At 41.0% G+C, this 25,345-nt stretch overlaps 1 protein-coding gene across 8 annotated transcripts in view; it reads right to left on the reverse strand.

The window, feature by feature from the left end:
• EML1 (EMAP like 1) overlaps positions 1-17,381 on the reverse strand; it is an 82,695-nt gene extending 65,314 nt beyond the window's left edge. For 2 of the 8 annotated variants that reach the window (XM_051769562.1, XM_051769561.1), the window contains exon 1: positions 17,058-17,358. In XM_051769562.1, the coding sequence (XP_051625522.1) occupies positions 17,058-17,124 (67 nt within the window). In that variant the 5' untranslated portion in view covers positions 17,125-17,358. Of the gene's footprint in view, positions 1-17,057 lie in introns of all 8 variants that reach the window. The other 6 variants (XM_051769554.1, XM_051769555.1, XM_051769556.1 and 3 more) reach the window with 6 other exon arrangements.
• Positions 17,382-25,345: the final 7,964 nt, after the last annotated feature.

The following is a 25,345-nucleotide window of genomic DNA, read 5'->3' on the forward strand; positions in this document are numbered from 1 at the left end:
TTAAGGCCAATATGACCATTCACATTAAGGACAAAAGGCTTTCTTAGCTCTGATTATGGGTGGACCTCACATAAGTCAGACTTTTGTATCCAAGTGTACAGACATAAGGTAGGGCAAGTATAGCCATTTGAACTAAATTAATTTAATATTGTAAAGGCACCATTTAACAGTACAATCTGTATTTACAATTCAAGCAGGCACATTTTTAAAAGCAGACCTGAACACAGATTAGTGGTCTGTAAGCATGTAAAGATTGTTGCAGTGATAAGATTTGCCTAAAACAGCATCCAGGTAACAGTAAACTTCCCCAACACAGCACAGAGCAGTGATTTCCATGGGCACTGAGCCTAGCACCATACTGAACTTGAAAATCACCAGATTTACGAGAGATGGAAAAGGACTGAAAGTGATTGGAAAACATTTCTCCCAAATGCACTGAAGAGCTAGTTCAGAAAACGGTATCACAGCACATCAATTTTGTAAGTTAGACATGGCAAGCAGGAGATCCCTTTTTCAAAATACCCTTCAGTTTAGCAGAAGACAGTTGAGATTAAAGCCTAGTAGAATAAAGCTTTGTAAAAAAAATACTTAGTTACCTAAGACATAAACATAATAAACAATCCCATGGAAAGATACATAGATCAGATGGTCATATTCCCAAAATTTAACATGACCATTTAGGAAACACACCAGAATTCAGGCTTTTTCCATGGCAGAGAAGTCTGACCCCCAGAGCTACAGCTTCTCTGAGCCAGTGACCCAACTCCTCACCCTCAATGGTCCTATTTTTAACAGTGTCCAAATGTTGATTCTTCACCAAAAGCAAGCATTTCATATTTGCAAAGCCAAAAGCTGAAGAAGGAAAAACCATCTCATTGATCAGACATCCCCAGTTACACTCAAACCAACAACCTGTAGTGGTGAGTGCCACTGAGGCAAAGAGGTCACACACACTGAAGCAAATCCACACCTCTCCTTTTTTCCCCTTTTAGCTGGAAACAGGGCAGCTTCATAAGCTCACTGTCGAGAAAAAAAAAAAAGAAAACAAACAAAAGTCCCCAAAAGTCCTCACAAGAATAACCCCAAACCCAAATATTTAACTGAAAAACACTTTTTGAGCAGTCATTCACAAACTGGGATAGTTCCTGCTTCCCTATTCATTAAAAAAGAAAAATTCCTAGAAAAATATAATTAATTTCTTTTTACTGTATTCCAACGTAGTTCAGTGCCCTACTAGCTCCCCTTGCAAGAAAAAGACAAGCTTTTGAACTGGATGTCAAATTTACTGGTTTTATATTTACTGCATTTCAAATTCACATTAAATATGCTTATTGGATTTATTTGACTTCAGGAAAGTGTCTTCTGAAGTGAATGAGGTACAATTCCTATGAAAATTATAGGGAATGATGAAGTAATTAAAAAATCTTATGACACATGAATAAACCAATTTTATTTCAAGCTTCATTATGCAGCCTTTGTTTTAATATATTCTAACTTCCCAGAGTTTAAAAAGGAAAGTTTAATAGCTTTTCTAATTTTTCCAGATTTCCAACTTTCTATTTGGCTGCTGCTTCATCCACAGAAAAAAACAACATCAAGGAGAGTGCATTAGCATGGACCCATTAGCATGGATCTGTACCAGATGATAAAAAAATCCATTTTGTTTCATGGACAACTGCCTACAGCAGAGTAAAGGCAAGTCCCAAGAATTCCCCAAGCATTGCCTCAAAAACTCTGCAAGAGACTATGCTCTCATGGTGCAAGTTCTGGAGGCTTCTGCTCTTCAACCTGCTCAGTATCTGGTGACACACTGGAACAGGTTGCCCAGAGAAGCTGCAGATTCCCCTAATTATTAGAAATGTTCAAGATCAGATTGGATGGAGCTCTGAGAAACTTAATCTAGTGGAAAGTGTACCCTGCCTCCATCATCACTAAAATCTACCAAACTCTACCCCTGCAGCCCTCAGTCAGGGTCTCCTCAGCTGTTCTGTAGGGCTAAAGACTAAACAGTCAGGAGAGGCAAAGGTTGAAGGACATTCAGTTGTGATGCTGAGACCTGTACATGAAGCCTGGTTAACACCAGTGCTATGAGAGACTACAGCACACTCAGCAGAAACACCTGCTATTGTGGCAGCTCACATCTGATTCCTGAAAGAGTTGCAGCCTGGTAAACAGGACAGGTCAGTGGTGTGGTGGAAAAAGGGCCTTCCCAACAGTGCTGAGTCCTCCAGAGCTCAGCCTGACCTTCTTTTGAGAAATCAAAACAGTGTTAAAAATTTGCAGAGAAAATACTATCTAAAAAGTGGCAGCATGGACCAGGCCCTCAGAAGTGCCTCTCGACTGCCCACGGACAAGTCCCTGCAATACAGGCAGCTGTGGCTGCTACCAACTCCATGGAAGAGATTGCCCCATATCTCAAGTCAGTATATGCAGGGGTGCCTTCCCTCTGGGAGCTGCATTTGGGAGCCATGGTCCCAGGGCATGGAGTGAGTGCCTCCCACCAGCAGGTACTGCAGAGAGCTGGCAGCATTGCCATGCTGGGAGCTCAGGGGCTTCAGCAGGTAGGAGTGGGTCCCTATTTGTTCTGAGAATGAGCTGGGAATCCACTGTGGAGATGGAAAGTTTGGAATCAGGCTCCCAGATGGCACAGCAACCAAAACATGCACAAAACCCAATGCCTGCAGCCAGAAACATGAAATGAGAGAGAAGGCAGTTGGCACTACCTATACCCAATTCTGCAGCAACCAATACATTTGACCTGCTGACAATACCCTGCAAATTAAGCTGGATATCCCCAAATCCCACAGAAATACTAAATGCTATGTATTTTCTTCTGCCTTATGCATATCTCCCAAGAATTCATTTCCCTATGGGTTAAATATAAAGTTAATAAACTACAGTTAGGTCAAGGCCCTGCTTCACCTTCACTCCTCCTGTCCTTCCTTCTCCCCCATTCCTTGTCCTCCTCCTTAATACAAACTACAAAAACCATCTTCTCCTTTAGCTGTTCCATGCTGCATCCTCAACAGGTTGCAAAGGTAGGAAGGGTAATGTTCAGAATATAGAGTGTAAGAAAAGAAAGTTAGTTTGAAAGTGAATAAGATACTGAGTGTAACTGTAAGCTAATGCACACAGTTCTAAGATTATACCCATAATATGCTGTACTAAGAACTTCTTACTGAAGCAAAGGAGTTATTCAGAAATAGAAGTGAGAGTGCCAGTAGCTTTCTCCAGCTTTCCTTGGATTATTTCAAATGGATACAATCTGTTTTCACTTTAAAACCTCTGCTTTGCACAACTGTTCAGAGGGCTTCATCTTCAGTGCAACATTGCTTAAAGTAAAATGGATACGAACCTGCATATCATTCATATCTAATGCCTTGCCAACCCACACCTTTTTACTATCTAATTATCATGTACAAGCCTGTCAAAAGTGTCAAAAGCTTTTTTTTTTTTTTTAAGCTGCTACTTTTATCATCTGAAAGATGTCATCACTTTTAACAATGCTCATTTCTTTCCCAAGGTTTGTGCCTACAAAAGGTCAGAAGAATCCCCTGGACTTCAGTGCACTCTGCACCAGTCACCTTGGGGGACTGATCTTATTTGACTGCTCCATGTTTTCCACTCCCACAGCTGTGGAAGTGGGAATTCTACTCATATGGATTGCACCATACGATAACTGACATTTAGTATGCAGCTCTCAACCACAGCTCGCTGAAGGACAGGTAACAGGGACTCACGAGAGCAACAACATGTCAGTTTTTCCCAGCTGTAACTGGAAAAAAGAGGAAAGATTTCACAACTGTGCAAGTTGCTGACTTGTCAGCGGAGTCACAGAATTGCTGTTTGCAGCACAAAATGACTTCCAATTGTTACACAGGTATAACTATTTATGCTGCAGAACAAAAGGTACTACAATAAACTGCAGGTCAACCCAGATCATTTACACTAGTTTTTTAAGACAAATGAAGTTTCTACTAAAAAACCCCCTTACCACTACATTTACAGTAAAGATAAAGCTTCCACAGTGCACAGTCTCTGCAGCAGATGAACCCAGACAGCCCGGTAAACTGAGCGATGGCTGCATAACACCAATTGTTTTAAAATCACTTTATATATTTTAGCCATTACTAAATCTAGTAAACTTAGTTAATACAAACCAGTGTAGTGCCAGAAGTGCCCTATGCCACAGCTGGGTGAACACCCAAAGAGAAAGAACCTGTCACAATCAAGATGTTTGAAATAGCTTTTTTCCTCCCTGATGTATTCGTCCTACTTCTAATCCACTCCCACAAGACACTTATTTTAAGGAACTCAGACTGGAAAAAAGTTAGGAATAGCCAGGAAAAGGTGGCCTGTATCCATTTAATTCTTGGAGGAAGTACATGAGCAGTGTTCAATAGCATCTGAAGAGCCTTGCTAGGAAAGGTGAAGGTGCTTGCTGTTGGGGATACAGACTGCCACAGACTTTGCAATTGTTTGCTTGCTGAGCACGGGACTGGTAGTCATCATGCAGAAACAGAATTACAAAGATCCAAAAACTTGGGTTTTTCCCCCTACAAATATCTTTCCTCGCCTCTTCTGGTACTTGTCAGTGGTCCACTGGGCATCATCTAAGAAAACTGGGCTGAAACATCTCCCCCTTGAATCTCTCGTTCCACTTCTTAAATGGATTAACCAGTTTATAATGCCATATATTAAAACACTGACAAAATATATGTGGCTTTCCACACCACTGACTTTAGCAACTGTTCCAAATTAAAAGCAAACCACAGAAGAGACAGTCTTAGCAATTCTGTAATTTTAAGGTCCTTACCAAAAATCAGCTGTTTCACTCGTGTTAAAATATCTGCATGATGGAAAGAAGGAAAATGTCAAAAGCATAAACTTTATTATCCTTCTCCTTGCCCCCAGAGAGGCTTCAGCCAGGCAACAGCTTCTTCAAAGCTTCACATCACACATGCCTAGAGACTTAAACCAAGAAAAGCAACTGCTAAATTCAGGAGGCAGTAAAAGGCTTAGATTTAGAGGGCTCCCTGAGGCTAAACATTTTTTTAAATTAAAAACTAAAAAAAAAAAAAAAAAAAAAAACAAAAAAACCAACCAAAAAAACCCAAACAAAAAAAATAGAAAGGAGGAGAAGTCCTGAAGTTACTCCCTCCTGGAACAATATGCACACAAATCTCTCATAACCTTCTGAGTCACAACTACCAAGGTTAATAACCCAGCATAATAATAAATAATAAACGGCTTCTGGGCTTCAGAAAATCCTACAGAGCCTTGCAGGAATCACTGGAACTGCTTTAGGCTTATTTCATCTTTTTGGAAGCAAAGAAGAGTAACAGGAAGCAAAACTGCTCTCTTTCAAGTTTTTAATCCAGGCCTTACTACATGGGACCACTGAAGATGACTACTAACTCCTGCAAGAGTATTTGTGTTTAAATTTCTCAGTGCACAGAGATCTTGCAGATCTTCCTCTTCCCCTTGCAATGAGTCTGCTGTAATCAAAAGAATTGCTTCACCTCCACTCAGCCAGATTTGATTCTGAGAACAGAGCAGCAACATCACACTGATGATGTTTGTTACTGATTCATTCTGGTTTTAGGGTATGCCTTTTCCTAAAAGGTTGAGGAATAATCTGATTGACATGGCCCTGAAACTAGTATGTTCCCAACTAAGATAACATAAGAAAGAAGATATCAGTCTTCTTTTCATAGAAATTTTACTTCTCTCTCAAAAGTATAAAAGAAAATGATAAGAAATACATAGTTACAAAATTCCAAAATGCAAGAAAAAACGTACGTGATATTCAATTACTAATCAAAATTTCTGTGTAAAAAAATATTGAGTACACCTGTGTGCCTGGGGCAACGATTTTTTTTTCATTTAAATAAAATATGATGTCATATTCTGCAAAACACATAAGAAGAATGACAAAAAAGACTGAGATTCAAAGCTTCCAAGGAGGGAGAAAAAGAAACAACAAAACACACATAGATACATGGAAAGCAACCATGAAAGCTAAACATTCACCAAATAAAGGCAGGAATCTCAATGGTAAAAGATTTATGTTAGTCCACTCTGCTTAGAATGGGTAACTGGATTGAAAATGAAATTTATGATGCATAGGTCATTTTCCACATCTATGAACCTTTAATTCAATTTTCAATCATATTTATAGCAGTCAAAAAGTACTTTGCCTCTTTATTACAGTCTTCTACCAGCTGCCTGTCTCTCCCTTACACATTATTTTAAAAGTTTGCCACCACCACTACGCCTGGTACAATACAAAAAAAAAGGGATCACTTCTACCTGCTACAATACATAACAGATGGGCAACACTTCTAACTGGAATTAATTTATTGATGCTGTGCAACACATGGTGCCACAAGCAGCTGCAATGACAAAAGCAAGGGTCCACTTCCACAAGGCACAATGGCCAATCTAGAAGCTCCCAGTCTGCCTGCAGCACCCACTACTCCTACAATTTATCTTCTGCTGCCTCTGGAAGCTGATTTAATTCTCCAACTTGGCAGAAAACTAACTCAGCAAAAAGAAAAGCTAAGTACCACACACAGACGCTACATACTTCTTATTTTTTTTATGTTAGGTTAGCATGTTAAACTAACTCTGACAATTCAGTCTGTCAAGTGGGTAAAAACCAGACAGCCAGTGAGGGAAAGGGAAGCAAGTCCTTCCTCCCAAGCAGCTGCTCAGTGCAGGATGGCTTGTCAGCCCAAGCTGTACATCAGCTGATTAGCCTGAGCTGAAAATGGGAGTGGACAGTGGGGCAGGGGCATCAGGTTTGCTCCCGAGACCTGAATCCACTTAACCTCAGTCTCCTGAATTTTACACCACTATCTTCCAGCTCCCACAGCTCTCAGGTTTATTAACCTTTACTCCTAAGCTACCCTATACACTCTCTTATCACATAACATCTGAAGGACGGAGCCTGTCATCTTTAACATCCCTCAGTGTTCCCCTTTACATTACTTTGTATTCTTCCATTTAATCGAAACAGTTGAAACACTATCACATAGTGCTACTCATCTTCAAAGTTAGTAGCAAGATTTTATTACAACGTATGCATCAGAAACAAGGTAAATTTTATTTGAAAAGGGAAGATAAAAGGAGAAAAGGTTCTTTCAATTCAGCTTTGCCCTCTGGGAAGGGGGGAGTGGTAGGTTGTCTTGGTATAGACTCCCTCTATTTAAACAAAATTTAGAAATAAGCACACCAATCAACCAGAGATATGCCTTCACAGAAGAAGCTACGATCTCAGAAAGAGTATCTCACCTAGGAATGACAGCTGCATAATGGAATCTCTCAAATAGCTTACACATGAGACAATGCTGGAATAAACCACACTACTTTGTTCACTGCTGTAAAGTTTCACCGTAATGCCTTACAACTGTGTACTCCATAAAAAATAAGTGAGTAGATACAAATATATTGCTCTTGGGAGACCATACCAACACACATATTTTCCAGCTTTCATGAATTTTAGTTATAAAGCATTCACTTAGCAGCAAACATTTTTCAATTCCATAGCTGAACATTTAATCCCACAATTCAGTTTTTTAACTCTTTCCAAAAACCAAAACAAAGCATCCAGGTCATAAAAGAAAGCTGAAATATCATTCAACTAACTAATGATTTAATTCAACTATAAATTTGTTTCAAAACACTACTGGTATGATAGTCAGAACCAATTTTTTTTTCAGGCTTGCACGGATAACATGCTTATTCTAAGTCTTTCAAACAACAGATTGTCCAATGCAGCAAAAACAATCTAAGCAAAACCATTATGTATTAATCAATAATAATGGGGGGAGGGAATCCCATAACCAAACCCCTTACTATTTGTATCCTGTAAAAACAGAGGCGGAAACACCAAGCTATTAAATAACAAAAAGGACAGGTAAACTGCTACCCCCATATTTCCCTCCTCCCCCCCTTAAAAGTGACTGGGCTTAGATCTCTCAGTAAAGCAGAACTGTTGTAAACATAAAGCCTTAATTTTAGTTCCGTCTGATCCATTAAATCTTGCTCAAAAGAAGTTCAGAGTTTGTCATTTTCAGTTCTGAACACGATCAACGCCCATAATGATCTTTTTGATAAAGAAATTGTTAATAAATTTTTGGACCTACAGACATGCTCAAGCCCAACACAAGTCCTGGGGTCTCTTCTTCATGATATCCAGAATCTCTTCTCAAGAAAAAGAGTGGAACAATGAGTAAGCAACTTCTCCATTGGTGTACCAACCATATTACTTCCCAAAACAGAAGGAAAGATGGTTGGATACTAGAGACTGGGAGAAAACATCTCTCAAAGATGATGACAGCACAACTGCCCCAGCTTCTCCTGCCACAGCTCATATTTCAGTTTGGACCCAGAGGGTGCTCATGCAGTGATCATCACCCATCACCCCTCTTCGGTTCACAGAGTGGCCAAGCTTTGGAAGTGCACTCCAGGAGCACTCCAGTGCTGATTTGTGTTCGTTGGACAGCATCAGGTTAGACCTAGTTCACAATAAATGCAGAGACACATGGATACCTAAGTCCTCACCACAAACTATTTTGCATTACAGATTTCTTCCTCTTGTCCCACAGTTCCAGCTAATGTAGACACAGTGCTAAAATACAGCATTACAGAGCTAGTGCACCTTATATATACCTCTCTTAAAGTATTCAGCTCTTCGGCTGCAAGATCTTGCAGTATATCATTCAAGAAAAGGCTTATCTATATGCCACCAGTAGCTGACCCCAGCCCACACATCTGCCAGACCGCACACCAAACCCCAAAATTTTAATAATGGATTTTTCCTCACTTCTCAGCAGAGAAAGGCCTCAAGCCTTGCAAAACATATAAATACTTAACTTAAAAATTGTATGTATAAAATATTTGGTCCCAGAGGACCCTTAATTAGTTCATTAAAACTTCTGAACACAGAGGAAATCACTTATTTCCATACTGAAATATGGCTACCACTGGGATTTCTCTGTCTCTCACACACACACACACGCTGTCTAGCATAAAAGGGAGAAAAAGAAAAAACCTACCCTCACACCTCCCTCTGTGTGTGGCATTATACAGGGTTTGCTAAATTACAGTGGTGTGTATTTTTTACTATGAGAACCAAAATTTCTAAGAATCCTTATTTTCTTAGACTCAACTGAAGTTTGCCATAAGTATTTCCACAGCTTGAAACTGCAGTCCTAGTGAAGTCCACAGCCAAACTCTTATCAGCTGCACAGCATCTCAATTTTGCCTCTTAGCCCAAATCACATCAGTAATTGCTTACTGTGTTACACTGAGATGTTTTAAATGTGCTTTATAACTCTGCCTCATATAATGCATGGACATAAACTCCTTAAACTCAATTTTAAAATTTAATACAAAATTCAACTTTTAGGTTCACAGTTAGGAACCTAGAAAGGATGGCCTGATTTTTTAGGTCATTTGAGCATAGTCCTGGTTGTCACTGCCCTATAATTTTGGCCTATATTTGGAAGATGTAAAGCAAAAAGGCATCAATGCAGACACTGGTTTGAATAAAGAGTGGCCTGAGCCTCAGGATATGCTAATGCCTGTAAGGTTTTTATCAGTTTGGATAAAGACCTCGTTGCCCCCTGCAGCCCAGCCAGCCTTGCCAGACCACCCATGTAGCCACAGACCTCTCCCACCTCCAAGATCCCATCCTCCACCACCATCCCAGCACATGCCATTCATCAGACACTGAGTGGCAGGACCATGTCATGTAACACATTATGTCTGACTTACTTACTTCAGGGTCAGAAGGACCCACCTGCCAGATCCTGCAAGCTCTTTAAAGTGGGATCTCCATGTGGGAGATGGAAGGATGCTCCCTAGGCTGCAACAGGTCTGTGTAAAACAGCTTGTGAAATGCTGGACAGGGAAGGGAAAAAGGAAGCAACAAAGTGATAACTAGTCTTAGTAAACATAAAATAAATACAAAACTGTCTGTCAGCATCTTTCTCAGGTTTCAGGGTGATTTTTTTCCCTAAGGAGAAAAGATAAAATAAGAGCTGCTCCTAATGTTGCTGATTTTGGGGTACAAAACCCTTCAACAGCCTCAAGGAAATTCTAGACCCGACTGCCCAGTCATGCCCACTTGGGAGTAAAGGAGTTGCAGTGGGAAATGGCAAAGGTTGCTTCAGTTTGCTGTGTTTTTCAACAGTTGTAAGAAATAGGAACATCTAGTTTTCATGAAATACAAGGTTCTTTACAAAGTCTTCATTTTAAAATATTTGCCTTTACTAACTCGAAACAAAGACTATTCCTCTATTTACATACTGAAATGTGCTCATCTATTCTGTACCTTAGGAACCTCACATTTCAAAGCTTAGCTTAGGCTCCTGTTCACACACAGTTCTCAGACAAGCCAGTAACAATGTTTCACATACTGGCCTGCAACAGATTACAGAAGTTATACTTAAAAACAGAAAACATTTCATCTTTCCTGTTTGCAGGAACCTTATGAAAGTTTCCAATCAAATACAGGGCCTATGCTGTTAAGAAATGCAAAATGCTTTTATCACAGTAAGGTGTTTATTTCAGATTTTAAATCAAAAGATGCTATTAGTTTTTACATTTCACAATACCTAAAAACAGTGCTAGAGATCTCCAATACTAGTTTTCAAGTGAATATATTATATTTATTCAATAATCAGTCATTTCAAAGCAAGACAAGAATATGATGGACTGTGTCAGATTTTACCCTTTGGAAGTAATGGAGTGTGGACAATCTCACTTAATTACTTTCCAAATAATTAATTTAGGGAAATCATGTTAACATATCATTATCCCCACCACATCTCCTTAAAAAACCTCAGGGAGCTACATCCACATTTTAATTATGTAATGGAAGAACATTTTAAATTGTGTTTCATGGAAGAAGAGCATCATCCATAGCTCCTTCTGCACTCCCTCGAAGCTTTCATAATTCCTTATGGTTGCCCAATTAGTGTCATTTGCAAACAGCAAGCACCCAACAAAAAGGTAGTCATTATACTGTTTCATGCAACCTTCCTACTTATTCTCTCACATCATCCTTAAGATTTTAGTGATCAAAAGACAGGTTCTTCATTACAGCTTTGCAAAATTTCTCTTGACAAAGGAACCGCAGCATCGACCTTAAAATCTTCATCTTAAATTTCTAAGGAAAGGAGAAACAGGAGAAAAGTCAGGATAAAACCTATTAAAATGTATGTCACTGACTGGTGTACTCCCTCACTGTCTCCTCACGTATTCACTTTTTAATAATGTAGTTTTAATATAATTTTAATCCTTACTTGAATTGTTTGCACATGGTTTAAGCTTCAATAAAAGAATTTGAGTTTTGCTATTCTTAATTAGAACTTAAAACACATATTTTATCAGCTCTGTAAAGTCCTATTAAATTTTTTAAAAACTCCTTGAAGATCAGATAAAGCATGCTTTTCTGCTGAGAGCCCAATGCTTTAATTTGCAATTCTGTATGTTGTTTTATTCATGACAAAATACTTGATACTTGTAGTTTCTCTCCATACTACTACCACTGACACATATTCTCTATTGAGGTTTGACTGTCACTGAAGGATTCTCTCATGACTGGTCTACATTTTCATTTGTTTTTAGAAGCTTAGTTAGAAAAAGGAAAAAAAGGAAAAAAATAAATTCCAGTAACTATAATTAATGCCATTCATTCATTCAACTAAAACAAGTGTTAATAATTCATGATTTGGAAATAAACAGCTAATTAAAGGGCAACAAATCCAGTTTACTTATATAGTGTCTTACTAGTAATAACAGTTTGAGCTTTTATAGCCTAACAATATATATTGTGCAAGTGTCCATTACAGCAAGTTATTTTTAATTCATAGCATACTTATTTATTCTGCATTCAACTACTGCACACACAGAAAAAAAAAAGTGTTTTTGTATGCCACCCCTCCCTTTACTCCAGGATAGAAGAAAAAACATTCTAGAATCAGCTTCTAGTCCATATAGCTCCAAAATGCATAAAACTGACACTTAATGTAGAGTCCAATTCAGCATTACGTTTAAGAGTTCAACTCTAAGAGCCAGAACAAATCTCATTGAAACATAAATTAATAAAATGCTGTCCAAACAATGCTGAGTAATAAAATCTTCCACTGTCCTACAAAGCCGACAGAAGTTTCAAGTAGGGTATCTTCTCCACGCCTGAATTCAAAACGTGCTGCTGTTCTGGAGAGAACAGGTCTAGAGATGAAACGTGAGAAAGCCTGGTTTGTCTGCCTGACTCTGTTGTTATGGACTTCTGAGAAAAACAACATGAGTAATGCTATTAACATTTTTGCAACATCTTTTTGAACATGCTTGCAACACCTTTTCATACGCACAGTGCATGAATCTGCCCAGTGAGAACCAAATTAAATCCAATTTTGCTCTGCATTATTCCTAGGAAGTGATCACAGTAAAACAAACTACAGTCTCTTCCAGCCCTTGACAGATTTGAACTAGTGACCTGAAAGCTACAGGCTCAATTTACCATTGTTCCTTCCCCAACCCATTCTACACTGTGGGATTCTGGTCCAGCTGTAGGAAGAGGGTAAGTGGCTGCATTTCGGAAGGTGAGGGAGAGGAAGCGTGAGAGTCAAGTGGGAAAGAAGAGAGAGCTGCCAGAATAACACTGTCCATACAGATTTCCTGTTTGTGGCGTTCACTTCCTCACCGACAGGGCATCGCTCCACTTGTGGACACAGGAGTTGGAGAGAAGAGGTACATATGTTCGATTTATTTTGGGGAATGGTGGATAAGGACAGAAGCAGAAGATTCAAACTGAAAATAAACTGACAAAAACTGAGTCACACAGTTTACTTTTCTTGACTTAAAAGGAAGAGTGACTGACAGTTATCAAAACTATTACCTGTCAAAATTCCTAATAATATGATTAAGTGATTTTGGCAGGAGAAAGCAAAGGAATCATTACTTTTCAAGAGTTTTTTTATTATTCTACTTTTTTTTAAAATAAATGGTAATATAATTTGTATCATGTTAAAATTTTCTCAAACTCTAAATTTTTCTATTAACAGTTACACTTTGGGTAATCTGTTAAACAGAACTGTAGTTAATATTATGGAATCCCTTGCCAAATAAATCAATTTCATTAAGAAATAATTTGTTTCACGCTTTTTTTTTTACTGCTTTACCCAGACACTCTAAACTTGAAGTTTCTGTCAAACAGGGCATCTGTGGTTGCAGAAATGGCTGTTTGACAGCTACGGTTTTCCCACTGGCCATATGAAGGATATCAAAAATATGCTGCAAGTTCCAAATGAATCAGATAAATTCTCACTTCCATCTCTAAGTCTACAGAGGCATTTTGCAGGAATCCCAGATCTCACCCTTTACATTTCACATACCTAATAATCCTGCCCACAGCAATTACTGTGGTGAAGGCTGTGCAGATAGAGAATAAACAGCTGGGGAATTGTGGTCAGAGGACCCACGAACCTCTGCCCACTCCCCACCTGCCTTCCCAGCCAGTCTGTAATCACTAGTGATCACTCCTGCAGCTCAGTAAATCAGCTGGAGGCAAGATGAGCACTGTCTGTAATCCCAGTATGTCTTGTTCTGTAGAATTCCATGTCCAGCATGGTTCTCTCCATCAGTTTTTGATGCTAAAAACCTCAACTCTATCTTGCCTTATCACCTATACCTTCAGCTTAAATAACACATGACTAACACTCTGACTAGCTGCAGATAAACATAATGGATTTCTACCTAAAAGTTACTTCAATTCCAGGCACAGTTAATATTATGTAAGCTTTACTTTTCAACATGCAAAATAAACCCACAGTGTTCTTCATTACCAAGAAAGTGAGATGTAAGTTGAGAACTGTCCTTGGGCATTAAGACAAGTTATTTTAATGTCTTTCTTAAAAACAAACAAACAAACAGGACAGGCACAGACACTAGCAAAACATTCTGTGCTCCTGAAGACTGTCTCCTGAAAACAAGGAGAGAGATAGCAAACAAATCAATAAATATGATAAACTCCTCCAAAGTAAGTATGCACTTTCCACTGAGTTTACAACTAAGGAAACTAAGGCATCAGGAATGAAATAACTTGCTTAAAATCACTTAGGAAGTTTGTATTTCTTGCTTTGATGTTACCTCAGACTGACACTTGTGTTCATTAGCGCAATGTTTCTCAAGTGCCAACCGTACCTTTACTGCTCTGTAAGAGTTTGAAGAAACTAGGTGTCTTTGAACTAGCTGTGCTAAATATCTGCCCTAGATTTTAGGCATGCAGCTCAAAACTAACACATATTCCTTACCTCCTTCCTTCTCCATCTACCGTATTTTTTACGCATCACAAGCCATAGAAATACATCACAAAACAATCATGCAAACTAGACATGCATATGAGTGAAGACCCAAATTCTTCTCCTGAACCCAGGGCCCTTTCTAGAAAGAAAGGGAGTCTTGGGGCTAGTTTGCTCTCACATTACTTCTTTCCTCCCTGACCAGGTCCTTCACTAGCCAAGATCCTGTTCTCTCGTTCCCATCACAACCTCCTGCCCACCACTGCTCCCTTCTTCACCATCCCCTCTCTGGCTCCCACCCATTCCAAACAAGGAGAACGGATTGAGAAGTGGGAGAAGCTGCAGCCACCTTTGGCCCAGGCTAGACCTGTTGCCACCCTACGAGTGATCTGCAGTTATTTTTACAGGAGTACAGCCTTTGTATCCTGATCTTTTGAAACAATATATACAGGCAGTATCTTTATCAATTCTTCTGTCAAAGAGTATCAGAAAATCTCATCATGTCTTTCCTTGTAAAGCTAAAAATAAGCCTGTTCAGAACAGAAAACCTTACAGCATACAACAATGATCACTTTAAGTGCTTACCAGCCATTTCTGTACTTCACTTTACCATATGCTAAAATCATATTGTCTTTCATATCTCTACCACTTGCTTGCTTCATTTGGTTCTTCTTTATGCCTGCCCCACTCCCAACTTCATATCATCTTTCATACTACCCATTATACTTGCAAGAGCTTTCCACTTCCCTGTAAAGCAGTTTTCCTTAACTCTTTTCAACCTCAGAACTGGCATCCTCTATCTGTATTTTCTTCCTCATGGGTCATGTGTGAAATACCTGATCAAGGCTGTACTCAAAGGCCTGATTATCTTTAATTCCTCCTTTCATTTAATATAGTCTCACTGAAGGTTAACCCAGAAAAAGAAAGGCTTCTGAATTCAACCACTTTCTTTCATAAACACAGAATAATACAAGTTTACAGCAGCCCTTGAGCTCACTATCTACAATGAGATGACGGCTAAGCAAGTAATTTGATAAGAAACACATTCTAGAATATACTACTTCAGGATTAACTAAGATTTTAAAACCTATGTACAGCATAAATACATATGGCTTATTTCCTGAAAGTATAATAGGTGCTCAGATTTACTAAATCAACACGAGGGACAGTGCTCAGGAATAAGTTACTCTGCTTTTCCAAACTATTCAGAAAGTACTGCTACTCCTGCTCTCACATGCATGCTACTATCAGGATCACTGTAAAAGCAAAGCCCAGGGATTTTTGGTAGGAGGACAGCTTGCTTATAAATGGCTTAGAGTATAAACTTTGAAATACATTGCTGTATGTTTTCTTTTAAAAAATACTTACAATGAAATATTTATTAATTTTAAGCAAAACAGGCATCTGCTATTAGCGTACAACCCCCGTACACAGTCATAGTTTTCTCTCCTGAAGAGCTCCAAAAATACGGTGTCACTGCACAATGCACAGCTCACACACACAACTCATGATGCCCTGAAAAACTGCTCCCACAATCTCAAGGTCCACAGCTATTACAGTTTTCTGCAAACCTGTCCCTTTCTTGCACCACATCACAAGGAAAATCACGTAAAATTTATCATCTTCATATCTTGCAAGAGAAGAGGCAGCTATGTCTGATGCAGTTGCTGTCATGAAGCAATTTAATATGAACCTGACTCCAGCTGTTCAGATAGCAGTAGAAAGCCAGACCACTACTAAAATGTGAAGGAATAAGAGATTTTCAATGAAATATGACACTATGAATGCTTGCAATTTTGCTGCTAGAAAGCAGTAACTCAAATCAAAACAAAGTATTTTGAGAATACAGTTTACCATGAAGAACTCTCTTACATTTAGGATACCTGACTTACTTCCCCCCAAATACAGTAAACACCATTTAGGTGAATAATCCCAAATACTACGCAGACCAATCTCCAATGGCTCCTGTGAGGATACTTACAGCTCCTCATCTCCTTCTTGCTTTTTTACAACCCATCACTGCAGCCCAGCAGTTCCCCTGTCACGCTGCCACCCAGGTGACGCCACCAGCCCAATAACCCCTACCTTAAAAAAACAGCAGAAGGAAAAAACAGTAACTGCAGGCCAACTCTCATAACTCCGCACAGGCATCTCACACCTCAACAGGGGCCGGGGGGGGCTCCGGGAGCGGGGGCGGGCAGGGGGCTGAAGGACACCTGCCCCCGTCGGGTCGTCCCACTGCGCCCCTCGGGGTCACGGAGAGCTCCGTCCTACACTTGTATATAAATGCACGACCTATACATGTGTGTGTATGTGTATATATATGTGTATCTGTGTGTATGTCGGCAGCGAAGACACGCAGCGCTGGGTGACCGCCTGGGCTACAGCAGACCTGTCTCCGAGGCAGATGCACACACACACATCCATAGCATAACACGTACGCACACAAATCTCTGCATATACCCGCGAAGGAGGTGCAGAAGTTCCCCGCAGGGGCGCCCCGAGGGCTGGCAGGTTTCCCGCCGTGTAATGGGGGAGGCTGAGGGGGATGAAGTTTCCTCCCTCCTCCTCCTCCTCTGCCCGAGTTACGCCGCGGAGCCGGGCGGCCCTGGGCAGTGCAGCCGCCGCCGGCAGCCCGGGCCAGGCCCGCTCCCGGCGCTGCCTTCCCGGCGCCGGCCTCCGCCTCCGCCCCGCCGGGGCGCCGGGACCCCGCTGCTCGCCGGGGGCGGCCCCCGCCCTTACCGTTGCAGAACTGGAGCAGCGAGGAGGTGTCGTAGAGGCTGCTGTAGCTGGAGAACCCGTCCTCCATCCTGCCGCTGCGCTCCCGGCGTCCCCTCGGCTGTCCCGGCGGCCGCCCGCTGCCTGCTCGCCCACACGCTGCGGAGCGGAGGCGGCTGGGGCCGCGGCGGCCTCGCTGCCTGCCTCACTCAGTTGCCATGGCAACCCATTCACTCCGCCGCGGCTGGGGCGGTGGCCGCTCCGCTCCGCTCCGCCGCCGAGGCGCGGGGGGAGACCCGCGGGGCGGGCCGGGGCGGGCCGGGGCGGGCCCGCACCGTCACGGCGGGGCGGCGGGAGGCGGGGAGGACCCCGGGGCGCGGGGAGCGAGCGAGCCGACGCGGCTGTCGGCGGGCGCGGGGCCGGCGCGGCCATCTCTGCACAGCGGCCCCGCCGAGCCCGGCCCGCCGCTGAGGGGGGCGAGCCGCGGGCACCGTGCTCTGCCCCCGCGGGACACGGCGGCACCGGGTGTCCCGATCGGGGCGACGTAGAGCCGAGACACCGCCCGGCCCTGCGGCGGTGCTTGCCGGTGGCCCGGGGCTTAACCCCAAGTACGGTCACGGGCGGAGGTGCCCGGAGCGGCTCTGGATGCAGGACAGGAGTTTGGCGGTGGCGGCTGTGCCGCCGGTCAGCAGCGCCCGGCACAGCACAGCATCCCTCCCTGCCGCAGCAGCACTCGCCTCCTCCCGCTTCTCCCACTGAAGCAACAGCCTGCCTGTTACTGCGCCTTATGCCCTCCGCCGATTTCAGCGGCGATTCTGCTGGCTACAGGATGGAGCTGTCAAGATAACATTGCAATTGATACTCTCTTACAAAAATGAACTATACATACCGTAATTCATTATGTCATTTTATACAATTTTGACTGTTTAGTTTGAAGAATGATACACTTTTCCAACACAGGATACTAAAATAGCTTTAACTCTTTAAAATATATCTATCTAGGTATGTTCATAATATCCATTCATGGTGACACGAGGGTAGTGGTACAAAACTAGTGGCTGGTAATATTATAAAATAATTTGATGCGTTTTGGGCTTCAATTTCTGTCCTAAGGGATGTTGAAGTGTCCGGTCACTGAAAGGCGTTTTTATTTAAAGCTCCTCAAGGGACATGAGAAAAATAGCGCATTGCGTTATCTACAACACCTTTCACCTTGAAAAACGCCAAAGCATTAACACATCATGTCTTCAGACCTCAGTCCTTTCAGAAGCTTTTTGCAGGACAATTCCATCATGTGGATCCATTTACAGGCATGGGTTTGGTACATGTGAGTCTTTTCACCAACCACTAAACCATGGCAGCGCTAACACAAAAGTATGCTATAAAATTAGGCAGAGATATCAGTTCCATATTAAAGTGGAGTGAAAAGTGCTCCCTCCTGAATTGCCAGTGCCAATATCGGTAGAGTTGAAGTCATCTCCAACACAAGTACTTACCCAGACTGATGTGCTTAACTTGTATCTGACAAAAACAACTGCATTTTATAGCTGTGGGCTATAAATAGCAGGAAATTGTGATTGTTTAATTATATACTAAAAAAAGCATAGAAAATTACTTCAAAAATACTAAAGCCAATAGATTTTTCTAAGTGTTTTAAATTAATCACAATTCTTTCTCATGTTTAACACAGAGCCCTTAGGTTTTCTCATGACCTTTTCATGCATAAGCCATAAAACTTTTCAAAGGTGCCATATTGTTCTAAAAAATTGTACACACAGAAAGACATGTATGCATGGGACTTTTGGCAGACAAGTTGCAATAATAGAAAAATTAAGCTTTTTTTTTAATACAAATTTTAAATAAGAATCTCCATAATTTTAAAACATTGTTGCCATAATTACTTTTTGAGGTTGAGAAGTGTTTTAATATGCTCATTTTCCACCATCTTGAGATAGTTTCAGCACAAGAGTTTTCTCACCATCAGATGTCAATGTTATCTTAACCTATACCTCCTTCAGATGTGCAAGTTTTGGCAAAAAGATCTATGAAATCTATGCTATCTAAAAGTATTATATTCATAGTAAAAAATGTGTTGTCAGTGACAGTGCTACAAAGATAAGTAAAAGCCCACTAACTTTTACGACATTTGCCAAAGCAGAAGAAAGGCCCAAAAGAGGCAATGTAGCTCCATTTCAGAGAGTGGAAATTAAAAGTCACTTAGATACTCAAATCTAATCCATTGTTAAAGGGAGATACAACATTAAAAACCTTACAATAGATTACCCACTGAAACTAGAGGGGAAGGTGTCAGGGAAGGCTTTCAGCTCACCACGCTGCAAATCAGCTCAGAGATGTGACAGAAAATGGTGTTGGCACCAGCCTCCAGATGCTGTTATGATGCCATTATACTCTTAGGACAAGGGTTAGAAAAGAGAAACACTTCCATAATTTAATGATTTTGAAACCTCTTACAATCTCATTACACTAAACTTCACGACAAGGCACAAAATGAAAAAGAAATTCTGTCTGGCTGTGGGAACAATAGAACAGTGGATTACAAAGATGCACTAATGTGTGTCTGGGAATTCTGCTGGTATGGTGAAATAATAAACCCACTTCTTTTAATTGTCCACTTTTCAGTAAACTATAGCCTTCATCATTTGCACAGATCAAAGCTAGTTCTTTGGAAAATGGGAAAGCATATATATGGAATGTGGCATCCTGAGCAGTACAGTGGGGCTGGGGTATCTGGGAGGGATTTTTTGCTGTACATTTGTGCATGCTGACTGCAGGCAGTGTCAGAAACTGTATGATGTCACATTTCTGAAAGCTGTACTTTATAACATATATATTTATTCACTTGTCTTGAGTAGTGTAATACAAAAGACTGTTTGCTAAGTGAGAACAAAAGAGCTTGTACCCATCCATAGCTGAATTTTCAGGAGTGTTAGGACAAAGAAGACTTTCTTTCATTCCCCGTTAATAACCTATAGTCAAATATCACAGAATCACAGAATATTCTGAGTTGGAAGGGACACACTAGGAACATCAAAGTCCAGCTCCTGATAATTTTGATGTTTTATGTATCCCTGTTCCTGAAAAGCGGGGATCATTTGCTTTCATCATTTGCTGGTAGCTTGGACTACCCTGACCCCTGTGTCTGTGCTGAATGCCACTGCCTCCAGTGGGCTTGTTCAGGGAGTGAGATGGTGGCACTTGGTAAGGGAAGGATGCTGGGATTTGGCTGTCAGTGGCAAAGCCTGCTGTGCAGAGCTGCTAATGGCATCAGGTGCAGTGAGTCCTTCTGTGCAGAGTTTACGGGAGGTGAAGGCTCAGTTCACCATAGATGCTGGAGGGTTCTTCTTTCAGGTCAGTGCAGTGCCTGAGCGCTTGAACACATCAGGAAAGTTCGGATGGCTGCTGCACACTCTAAACATACATTGTAACTAGAGAAATCAGGCAAAACATCTAGCACCATCAGTAAATGTGCTGGTTTTGCTAAAATTTATCAGTGGATATAATTATAGCACGTATTTTACCATGACTAACTTTGGAAGATCCCCCTCAAGCTCTTTAGCAATCATCTGATAGGTCACGTTTACTGCAGCGTGATCAAAGAGAGCTGAGCTCAGTTTTGTAGCTCACTCTGTTTCCATTTAAGATGTAAGAGTCCACTTCACCATTCACAGTCTTACTTAATGCAGCAGTCTCTGCTGGAGCCTGGAAGGTTTTAAATTCTGTGTTTGTACAAGCTTTGCTTTTCCTCTGTGAGTCAGATGTTTCATTCATTAAAAAGCTGAAGCACTGCAACACTTGGTGCATGGGCCCAGATAACAATCCAAAACACGAGGCACCAGGCATGTGCTTCTCCCTGAATCATCTATCACTCATTCAAAGGATAAGAAATGGGCACCCCTTCCAGCTGTCCATCGCCAGCACTCAGAGTTAGGTGGTCTGAAGGCTGGTGTCATAGCACAGGCACAGTGCTTTGCCTCAGTGTTGGAGGACACGGTGCTTTGGCAGAGGCCAGGGGGTTAGCACTGGGTAGCACAATGCCCAGCAACAGCAGCAGCAACAGCAGCAGCAGCAACAGCAGCAGCAGCAGCAGAAGGCTGCACACAGCAGGAGCCCCGGGGAAGGAAGAGCCAATGCCTGGGTTCAGGCACTAGCAGGATGAGGTCAGCATTTAGCAGAGATGGGCTCTGGGTTAAGTTTTGGATTTAGCTTCCTAAAGTCTGATGAAATCCTGATTTATGCTGATTTTTTTTTTTAAATTTGTTTGTTTGTTTGCCCTTTCTCTTCAGTAAGCAGCTGCTGAGATCGTTTGGGGTTTTTAAGAGAATTTCATGTGGTGAATAAATTTTCTTCATTCTTCAGAAGTGGCTTTTCCTCACTGCTAAGACTATCTCCAGGTATTAGAGTAGGGTTCTCTGTCAGGGTCCCATCATAGGCTCAAGAAAAGATTTTTTCTCCTAGTGTGGTGTAGTAAAGGAAGAAGTGCCTTGCATCCCCACTCTCCTTTGTGAAAAACACTTAAACCACTGGAATAATCATTCATTCTAAATAGCAGGACTCCAGTGTTTCAGCCACAGCAGGGAGCTTCATGAATGTCACTACAAAGCACAGTTCATGCATGTGGGAAAGATGGGGTATGAGAGGAGGATCACCATTATGCCAGCACAGTCTGAGTGCATTAAAAATACAGTATAACAAATGTGGGATGAAACCATCAAAGGTATGGATGTTTTACAATCCAAATGAAAATATGTCGCAATATGCCTGTATACATCCTGTTGTTTTGAATGACATATATTGGAATTGTGGAAGTTTCCCTATAATTAATAAGAATATTCTTAATCATACTGCCCAGGAAAAAAAATATTGCTTTACCGATTGGTTAATTTATAAATACAAAGAGAAGGCTTTGAAGATGAAAAGAATAATGCTTTCCACATCTATGACTCTGCCTATTAAAAAATGGGAGGCTGCTCAGCAAACACTGATGCTTTCAGACTTGCACCATCTTTTTGAACTAAATGTTGGCTTTATTTTGCTTATTTGGAAAATGAGAGGGAAAACATGACACAGTCAAAGTCCAGCCAGGAAGTCTGTGACAGAACCACACCAGAATAACTACCAGTTGAGTGCACTACCCTGCCTGTAAGCACTGAAGATATTACTTGTTTGTTTTATTGTGAAATGCTTTCAGGTATAGTGCCTGCAGTAGAAATACCCTTATTTTTGTAAGGTCCCCTAACAAGCTGGGTTCCATGCACATCAATGTACATAATGGCCAACTGCAGACTTGCTACATCCACAGATATAACATTATGATACTAAACAGATGAGAAGCAAAGTACACTACAGATACACAGGCATGCAACTTCTTTTCCATCTTCTGTGCAATCTGTGCTGATGGGAAGAAAATTTCTGAGATATTAATACTCTGAGAGATTGATGTGAAGAAGTGCAATGATGGATGGCATCACATGAAGAAATGATCCACCCAGTCTTCAAAATTACTCCTTAAATTTTTCCATTCTAATTCAGCTCTGCAACCCTATTTTTGGTGGTTTCAGCCCTCAGTAGAGGCTGAAAGCTTACACTAGCAGAGCTCTTTGAGATCTGCGTGTTCAGGAGCACGAATCCTACCTCCTGTAAGAATGGCCTCTCTGGTTTCAGGTACAAGACTTTCGGCACAGTTTCAGCAGTTCACCATTCAGGGCATAAGAGGATCCTCCCTAAAGGTCTGTGTCACGCCCCATGGGGAATTCCCTCCCAGCAGAAGGACTTTTCCTGCACCCACTGAAACCTCAGGGAGCCCCAGACATGTAGATATTGGGAAATGCCTTCAGTGAGTATAAAAATATGATTTTTTTTTTATGGCTAGCACCACATCAACACCCTTCTGCACATGCCTGAGATCACTGGTTTTGTTTTAATTTTTATGTTATGATTATAAAGATGTTACTGTGATAGTAAATATTCCAGAGATCTATTTTATGCAAGGATTTAAGTCATATATTTTTACAATTTAATATCTGGTTTGTACAAAGCCACAGCTATACAAATCTGTGCCTTCTGAATTATAGTACAGAAGGATGAAATTAGAGTAAACTATGATGTAGATATATTTCTTTAAAATTATATTTAAATTACAGCATAGCAAATTGATCATTTAAGGTGTACACAAAAAATACCATTTTTTAACAAAGTGGTACTACAATATTCCTTCTGATCACTTTTTAGAACAAGCATTTTAATTGAACTGTATCAATCCACAAGAATGTGTAAAACCCAAAAGCAGAAAACAGGATACATGCCCAAAGGATACATCAGCTACACTATGAGAAAGAAGTCTCTTTCTTCTGCAAATAGGTACCCACAGTGTCTGTGAACAGAGAGAGGGACCTCAGCGCTATATTTTACATTCCCTGGTCAGTAGGATGGTGGTTTAACCTTGTGCCTTAGCAGAATTGATATTCCTAATTTCCTATCTTCCCATGGCAGAGTTTCACCATTTTTAGGATCCTGCACAAGGCATCTCATGGGAACTGATGCACAGCAGGAAAATTCACTGTCAGACACGTAAATAATAAAGCACACATAAAAATGCATGGGTAAGACAAAGCACCAGATCAGTTCAACATATTAGTGATAGAAGAGGCTAGCTAATCTCATTTATGGCACTTTCTACATTTGCAGTTACACTGCTGGAAATTTGCCCAGATGTGGAAAATGAACTATGGCAAATATCTTCTGATAGATAGTTGGAAAAAATACTGCATTTCTTTTAGTGATTTTATATGTTATGCTTGCTTTTAGTGAGCAATTTATTGGAAAAGCTAATTTGTACTACTATACAAGTCATAGAAAGTAGCTACAGAGAGTTTACCTCCAATCTTAACTGCTGTCATCACATAAGCCCATTTACCACCTCAACTAACCTAGCTTCAAGTTTTGCTTCTCCACCCGCTGTATCTTTCATCAAATACAATACTAATTATACCAAAAGAGTTAGGGGAAGAAAGAAGACAATATTCCATTTGTACAGCATGGGTTATTTCTGCAGGGGACAACAGAATTCCACTGGTTCAAACTCATTGAATTTCCATGAGCTTTCCCTGAGCGAATGGAGGATCAGGAGAGTGGAAGGCAGGATGACCTATAAGGGCCAGGCAGGAAATCCAGCTCACTACACTTGCAGATTCCTTTGATATCTTCCAGAGCCCAAGACCACCTACATTGAGACCTTCGTCCCTCCACTGCTTTTGCTGCCTCAGCTCATTTCTGCTTTCCCAGTTCAAGATCCCAAGATACAACCTGGGGATGGAAGAAAACAGTTGAATCATCAGCTAATCTAAACTTGGCTGGATGGAGAAAAATGCAATAGGCAATAATCCTTTCCTACAGTTTTCGACATTACTTTATACTAGTTTCCAGCATGGACGGTAGCTTTTATTGTTGTGGGTAACTACAGTTTTGAATTAAGCCTTTTTATTTACTTTGGAACAAGATTTGCCTTGAAAGAAACTTTTTTTGTTCTAGTCTGTGCAATCACCCAAGGCCCACAATGTGATCAAAGCAATTTTGTGTTGCATGTGTTTTTTCAAAGTGATTTCTTTCTGCAGGTTCATAGCAAGTGCATCCAGACACTTAGATGAATTCTGCTTTTGATCTCCTTTGGACACATAAAATATAAGAAATAAAATGCATGAAAGTAAGTGGTTGAACCAAAGAAGCCTCCACTGAATTGCCCAGAAACATGAATAGGCATTACGGTTTAAATGGCAGGATCAGGTCTATACAGTAATAAAATATTTGGCTTTTGGGGAAAGAATGCTGGCTGTTCTTAAAACACCTCTGCCAGCCAGTGTAAGGTGTAGGATTACTAATCCTCCTCAGGGGAAGCCATGCGTGGCATTCTTCTCTTTGGTGATGGCATTCAAGAGAGTCCTGGACAGAGGAAAAAGTAATAGGGGCAATAATGACAGTCTCTGAATGAATCCCTGAGAAATATCCCTGGCCCTGCTGCCTGGCTGCCAGCCATCCAAGCATGAAGAACAATCATGCATTTGTTTCAGATACCAAGTTACCTAACTTTAAAAATGCTTCCTGATGCAGCCCTTTAATTCTTAAGTATTTCACCACCTGATGTTTCTCTCTCAAGCTTTCAAAGAAGCAAGAGAAAACCAGAGTTATAGATAAGGGAAAGGAGGGAAACGAAAAGGATTTCATCATTAGCAGACATAATTCAAGAAAAAAAAGAGCAAGAAGACAAGTTCTTTTCAGCTTTGTGATGCCCAATAGCC

Source organism: Manacus candei, unplaced genomic scaffold (assembly GCF_025592945.1).
Source record: "Manacus candei isolate 608988 ecotype Guabito, Panama unplaced genomic scaffold, ASM2559294v1 h1tg000109l, whole genome shotgun sequence".
Taxonomy (NCBI): Eukaryota; Metazoa; Chordata; class Aves; order Passeriformes; family Pipridae; genus Manacus; species Manacus candei.